This window comes from Oryctolagus cuniculus, chromosome 5 (genome assembly GCF_051225735.1).
Source record: "Oryctolagus cuniculus isolate XC-2025 breed Fujian yellow rabbit chromosome 5, ASM5122573v1, whole genome shotgun sequence".
Classification (NCBI taxonomy): domain Eukaryota; kingdom Metazoa; phylum Chordata; class Mammalia; order Lagomorpha; family Leporidae; genus Oryctolagus; species Oryctolagus cuniculus.
In genome coordinates, this window is record NC_142871.1 from 128,078,614 (window position 1) to 128,085,328 (window position 6,715).

The 6,715-nt window shown below is 66.6% G+C and overlaps 1 protein-coding gene across 6 annotated transcripts in view; it reads left to right on the plus strand.

Annotated features, from left to right (window-relative positions):
- TFEB (transcription factor EB) overlaps positions 1-6,254 on the plus strand; it is a 49,517-nt gene extending 43,263 nt beyond the window's left edge. For 5 of the 6 annotated variants that reach the window (XM_070073280.2, XM_070073279.1, XM_051854162.2 and 2 more), the window contains exons 2-9: positions 218-440; positions 517-771; positions 1,165-1,245; positions 2,768-2,888; positions 2,984-3,040; positions 3,483-3,558; positions 3,882-4,029; positions 5,204-6,254. In XM_070073280.2, the coding sequence (XP_069929381.1) occupies positions 240-440; positions 517-771; positions 1,165-1,245; positions 2,768-2,888; positions 2,984-3,040; positions 3,483-3,558; positions 3,882-4,029; positions 5,204-5,683 (1,419 nt within the window). In that variant the 5' untranslated portion in view covers positions 218-239 and the 3' untranslated portion in view covers positions 5,684-6,254. Of the gene's footprint in view, positions 1-217; positions 441-516; positions 772-1,164; positions 1,246-2,767; positions 2,889-2,983; positions 3,041-3,482; positions 3,559-3,881; positions 4,030-5,203 lie in introns of those variants that run through there. The other variant, NM_001171339.1, reaches the window with a different exon arrangement.
- The last annotated feature ends 461 nt before the right edge of the window (positions 6,255-6,715 follow it).

A 6,715-nucleotide genomic window follows, 5' to 3' on the forward strand; every position in this document is an offset into this window, starting at 1 on the left:
GGGGGGCAGACCTGGCTGGATTTGGCGTCACAGAGGCTGACCGCGAGCGTTGGGGGCCGACTGCAGGCATTGAACAGGAAGGGAGCCTGGAGCTGCAGGCCGGCCCCAGGGAGCCTGACTTGGCGCCTCGCTCTGTGGCCGTGGGCACATCCATTCCCCGCCTGCACCAGCGCTTGTCCGGGTCCCTCCCTCACGCACCTGCCCGCCTGGCCCACAGGGAGCGAGCGCCAGCAGCCGCCATGGCGTCGCGCATCGGGCTGCGCATGCAGCTGATGCGGGAGCAGGCGCAGCAGGAGGAGCAGCGGGAGCGCATGCAGCAGCAGGCCGTCATGCACTACGTGCAGCAGCAGCAGCAGCAGCAGCTGGTGACGCCCACGCCGGCCATCAACACCCCCGTCCACTTCCAGTCGCCGCCACCTGTGCCCGGGGAGGTGCTGAAGGTAGGGCCCGCCCCGCCCCCGCCGCCCGCACTGGTGCCAGCCTCCCCCTAGAGCCGCTGCCCCCCTTGCTTCCCAGGTGCAGTCCTACCTGGAGAACCCCACCTCCTACCACCTGCAACAGTCCCAGCACCAGAAGGTGCGCGAGTACCTGTCCGAGACCTACGGGAACAAGTTCGCTGCCCACATCAGCCCTGCCCAGGGCTCCCCAAAGCCCCCGCCTGCCGCCTCCCCTGGGGTGCGGGCGGGACACGTGCTGTCCACCTCAGCTGGCAACAGCGCCCCCAACAGCCCCATGGCCATGCTGCACATCAGCTCCAACCCGGAGAAGGAGGTAAGCAGGGGGCGCCACATGCCATGCTCCTGATACTAGTAGGGTGGGGGGTGCTGCCTTCGGGGGTCCCAGTCTGAGGGGGGAGACACAGCCCCATCCCCAGGGAGCCCCAGTCTGAGGGGGAAGCACAGCCCCATCCCCAGGGAGCCCCTGACTGAGGAAGGACACACCCTCCCTACTTTGGAGAGCTCTGTTGGGAGGAAAAGAGGACCCCCCCACACAGGGGCAGAACCTCAGACAGCCGTAGTCATTCCTCCTCTGGGCCCCCTTCCTCGCCCCCAAGACAAGCAAGCTGGGCAAGGTGGCTCCTGGGCCCCAGAGGGTCACTGGCTTCCCAGCACCCGCTCTGCCTGCCGCGGGTGCGCCGCCCCAGGTGGACTTCCTGTCTTGCAGTTTGACGATGTCATCGACAACATCATGCGTCTGGACGACGTCCTGGGCTACATCAACCCTGAGATGCAGATGCCCAACACGGTACTGCCCCTGGGGGTGAGGCCGAGGACCCCCAGGAGCCCTGCGCCTGGGGAGAGCTGGAGACGGCTCCTCACTGGCCAGGGCTGCTGTCTTTCTGCAGAGATGGTCCGGGGCCCAGGGCTGAGCAGAGTTAGGGTTTGAGCAGGCTGTGCCTCAGCCTACATGTGTGATATGAGCCAGGTGGCTGTGGCAGTCTCGGAAGGCTTCCTGGTGGGGGCAGGGAGGAGGCGGGGAGAGTAGTGCATCCTCAGGAAGACCTGGAGCTGGTGGGCTCCTCTGGGGATCCAGGGGCCCCTCTTCTGCCAAGTCCAGGGCCTGCAGGCACAGACCTGTGTCCCTCGAGGGGCTGGCCTTATCCCTAGCTACAGGACCCCTCTGCCTGGCCGCCTCCTGGCTGCACGGCTGCAGTCTGGGTCGGCGGGCAGGGCCGAGAGGTGGCTGCCCTGGGAATCCAGAGGCTTCTGGCTTTTGCCATGACCCTGGGGGAGTCCCCCCACCATCGTGAGCCCATTTACTCAGCTGCAAAGTGGGGAGAAGCCACCCGCCCAAAGCACTGCGGGAGCTCTGCTCGGGGAGCCAGTGTCCCCCGGAGCCAGAGGACCGCTGGGGCCTGCCGCCTTCTTGGGGTGCGTCTTGAACCTCGGCTGCATACTCCTGCCGCTGCTGTCACCCCCATCCTGACCCCAGCCCCTGCCACCAAGGGAGGGAAAGTCGCCGGTGCCCGAGCTGGGGAGCCAGTCCATCCTCAGCCCCCCACTGCCCTGGTGGCTTAGCAGGAACCGGCCAGGGCCAGTTGCACGCACCCCTGTGGCTCGCAGGGGCAGCAAGGGAGGGCGACGCGGTTGCGTCCTTGGCTGGTTCCCACGTGGCGGTGGTGGCGGGAAAGGCCTGTGTTTGCACTGCGCAGGACCTGGGGACTTTTCCAGAGCTCCGACCTGCCCCTGTTGGGCCCCTGTAGCCTCCATCGGCTGCCCAGCTGCGAGTGCCACGGGCCCTGCCTGTTAGGTGTGGCATAGCTCGGGGTCCTGGCCTTTCGTACCCCCAGAGAGGAGAGATGGGGAAAAAGGAGACGGAGACCGACCTCAACAGAGACAGGTGCTTTATTCGAAGCAAAGAGGTTAGCCACGGTTTGTGGCTCCGAAGACTGCGCGCGCGGGGCGCCTTTAGAACTGAGTTTTTATCCAGCTAAGGAGGGAATTTGCCACTGTGGGGGAGGGGGCACCTTTCTGGCCCTCTCTGCTCCGGTCTCAGCTCCACACCCTCGGGGAAGCCTTTCCCAACAGCAGGTAGATAGCCGCCCCTCCCTGTGGCTCCCGGCATGCCTCGGCCTCATCCTATCACGGCGCTCCCTTAGCCACTCTCCTGCTGAGCTCCTCGCGGGCTGGGGCTCCCGGCTCCGGCTCCGGCTCCATAGACCTGAACTGCGAGGTCCTTGCCTGGGACCATGCGCCCTGCGGGGGGCTCCCCGTGGCGAGGGGACTGCTCACTGGCTGCTCCTCCCTCTCCCCGCCTCTCCCCACAGCTCCCGCTGTCCAGCAGCCACCTGAACGTGTACAGCAGTGACCCCCAGGTCACAGCCTCCCTGGTGGGCGTCACCAGCAGCTCGTGCCCCGCAGACCTGACCCAGAAGCGAGAGCTCACAGGTACTGGCTGCCTCCCTCTGCCCCGCGCCACCTCCCCCTCCCTCCTTTTCTCCCCCTCCCCCTCAGCTGCCGTCTGTCCTCTGCCCCGGCTGCAGATGCTGAGAGCCGGGCCCTGGCCAAGGAGCGGCAGAAGAAAGACAATCACAACTTGAGTGAGTCCTGCCCTGCTGCCCCTCCCCGCCTCGCCCGCTCCACCTGGGCGGGCTACCGAGCCCCTCCCGGCCTGCACCGGTCCCAGCCCGGCTCCCCGGCCGCAGGCTGCTCCTCGGGCAGAGGCCCGGAGCGCTCCCATTGGCGCAGCTTGAATGGTGGGTGGGCTCTTTATCCGGGAGGAGGAGAGAGGGGGGCTCCCGGGAAGGCCTCTCCGGAAGCCACGCCCGGTCCGGCTGTAGGGCGTGGAGCCCGAGCCAGGAGCTCCGTGGGACGATGCGGAGGGGTTTTGCCCCAGGTGCCTTTGCTGTGCCGACTGCCTGGCCTGCGCCCTAGAGAAATCACAGCCCTTCTAACCGCCAGGCTGCCCTCCCTGGGCTGGGCGCCCCCTGCAGGTGGGGTCCCCACGCCTCTGATGGCCTCCTCCCTGTCTGTTGCCTTCAGTTGAAAGGAGACGCAGGTTTAACATCAATGACCGCATCAAGGAGCTGGGAATGCTGATCCCCAAAGCCAACGACCTGTGAGCAGGCTGGGGGGCTGGGCGCTGCGGTGGGACCAGGAAAGCTCCCGGCGGGGCAGGGGGAGCCCTCCAGGAGCAAGGGGCACACACGCAGGGCTCCGGGCTGGTGGAGAGAAGCCAAGTGGTTGAGGGCCCAGGGTAGGCGTGGGCAGCGGTGGCAGGAACGGGGTCTTGGGAAAGACCAGCCTGCTCGGCGCCGGGCACTGGCGCTCTGTGCAGCCCCCAGCAGCCCCCTCCAGTCTGAGAGGCCAAGAGCAGAGCAGTGGCAGGGGTGCAGCCGTGCCCCTGAGCGCGCGCCTGACGCTGCCTGGCCGCTGCCGCAGAGACGTGCGCTGGAACAAGGGCACCATCCTCAAGGCGTCCGTGGACTACATCCGGAGGATGCAGAAGGACCTGCAGAAGTCCCGGGAGCTGGAGAACCACTCCCGGCGCCTGGAGATGACCAACAAGCAGCTCTGGCTCCGCATCCAGGTCTGGCCCCGAACTTGGACTCCCTGGGGAGCTCTGACCCCTGACCCCAGGGCTGCTACTTATGCGTCTTGAGTGGGAGACGAGAACGGCGGTGCCGTGAGGGAGGAGCAGGTGTCAGGACGTTCCACTTGGGGGCAAGCCAGCCCCAGCACCTTTGAGCAGCAGGTGGTGGCTGGACCCGGGGTGATGGACAGGCACAGCTGGAGCCGGCTCTGAAAGCCGCAGATCCCTCTTAAGCTGCCACACGGCACATCTGCTTCCTGGGGCTCCCATCTGCGGGACACTAACACTTAAGGTTTCCTGCTTAAGGGGCAGGAAAGTGCAAGCCTACGATGTGCCTAGAAGCCAAGGAGTAAGGAATCGCCGCAGTGGGCAAACTGCAGAGCACCCCTATCGGCTGCAGCCGCGAGGTCGGTCCCTGCCCGTGGGCTTCCTGGAGTCTTCGGCGCTGAGGCTGGCCCTCTGCACAAAGGACAGTTGGCTCGCAGCTTTTGTTTTGTTTTCAAAGATTTATTTACTTGAGAGACAGAGAGAGAGGGAGAGACAGAGAGGTCTTCCATCGGCTGGTTCACTCCCCAAATGGCCACAACAGCCAGAGCTGGACCGATCCAAAGCCGGGAGCTTTTTCCAGGTCTCCCACGTGGGTGCAGGGGCCCAAGCACCTGGGCCACCCTCTACTGCTTTCCCAGGCCATCCGCAGGGATGCTGGATCGGAAGTGGAGCGGCCGGGACTCCTATGGGCCCATGTGGGATGCCAGTGCTGCAGGTAGAGGCTTAGCCACCGCACACAGCGCCAGCCTCTGGGCCACAGCTTTTAGACCTCTCTGTCTTTCATGGTGGGGAGGGCAGCTGCACGTCCGACTCACGGTGAAGAACACTCAGCTGTAATGGCTGCCATGCGTTCTGTGCATTTCTATTCCGGTCTAGTCTAGACAAGTCTATTTCAATTAGAAAGGCAGAGGGACTCAGTACAGTGGTTTCACAACCCGCTAATGAGTTGCGACTTGTACTTGGAGAAACCGCCGCTCTCGATTCTAGAGCTGCCCCATGCCCGCTGAGACATTCTGCGGTCCTGGGTGCCCCAAGGGGAGAGGCAAGTGTCGTGGCCCGGGCGCGGGCCCGAGGACGGTGCCCCCGGCGCAAGCCCCCAGCCCTCTGTCTGCGCCCTCTGCAGGAGCTGGAGATGCAGGCCCGGGTGCACGGCCTGCCCACCACCTCCCCGTCCGGCGTGAACATGGCTGAGCTGGCCCAGCAGGTGGTGAAGCAGGAGCTGCCCAGCGAAGAGGGCCCAGGGGAGACGCTGATGCTGGGGGCCGAGGTCCCTGACCCCGAGACGCTACCGGCGCTGCCCCCCCAGGCCCCGCTGCCCCCGCCCGCCCAGCCGCAGTCCCCGTTCCACCAACTGGACTTCAGCCACGGCCTGAGCTTTGGGGGCGGGGGTGACGAGGGGCCCCCGGGCTACCCTGAGCCCCTGGGGCCAGAGCATGGCTCCCCGTTCCCCAGCCTGTCCAAGAAGGATCTGGACTTCATGCTCTTGGACGACTCCCTGCTCCCCCTGGCCTCCGACCCCCTCTTCTCCACCATGTCCCCTGAGGCCTCCAAGGCCAGCAGCCGGCGGAGCAGCTTCAGCATGGAGGAGGGCGAGGTGCTGTGACGCTGCCTGCCCCTGTGCAGGGAACAGGGGCAGCCTGGGGCGGGGAGGGCTGGGCCCCCTCCCCCTCCAGGGTGCACCTGCGTGTGAAGTAGCCACCTGCCCCGCCCCACGCCTCCCTGCTGGCCCCCTGTTTGGACTTAGTGCCTGCCTGGCAGCCCATGGGGTCAGGAGAAGCCCCCGCCTGCCTCAGTGCCCCACCTGCCAGGGGCAGCCCCTTTGGTGGAACTGGACGGGAACAGGCCTCCAGCCCGCTGCTGGAGCGGTGTGGGGAAGGGAGGGGGCGGAGGAGCAGAGGGGAGAGACAGTGCCGAGCTTGCACCCCCACCCCTGTGAAGGACAGTGGGCATGGTGGGTTCTGGAAGCAACACCTTGCTGTCCCTGCACACTCCCCTCCCACAGGTGGGGCTCCCACCCCCCTTTGGTGCTAACAGCTCTCCACCTGGTGGTGTGAGGGTGGGGGTGGTTGGAGGAGAGGGCAGGCGGGGTCCAGGTGAGAGTGCGGGGTCTCTACCGGGAGAGCAGCCCCTCCCGACATCCCACTTTGTGCCTTTAGTAAACACTGTGCTTTGTACCCGCGTGGCCTGTCTCTGTGGAGTGGGTCCAGGAATGACATACCTGAGGGGGTGGGATTCTGCCCAGCGGCCCCTTGCGGCTCCGCTGCACCGTGTGGGGGCCACAGAGAGGGAGCAAACCCCAGGCCTGGGTGGGGCTCAGCGCCTGGGAAGCTGCCGGCCATCGGGTCTGGGCGCCGCCCGGGACACAATCCCTGCGCGCGGCCACGAGGTGGCGCTGCGGCCACGCCACCCGTCCCGGTTCCCGCGGCTGTGGCCTGAGACGCGGTAGTTGGGTGATGCGGGGCGGGAGCCGCTGCCAGACAGAGTCTTCCGTCCTCAGCAGCTGCTCGGCGGCATCCTGCCCGTGGCCCAGGCTGCCCCGGTTCTGCAGCGACCTCTCCGGCCTCTCGGGGGCGGCTCCGGCTGCGCGCCCTCAGGACGGCCAGCCTTCCGTGTCGCCCGCGGGACGGGCCCAGAG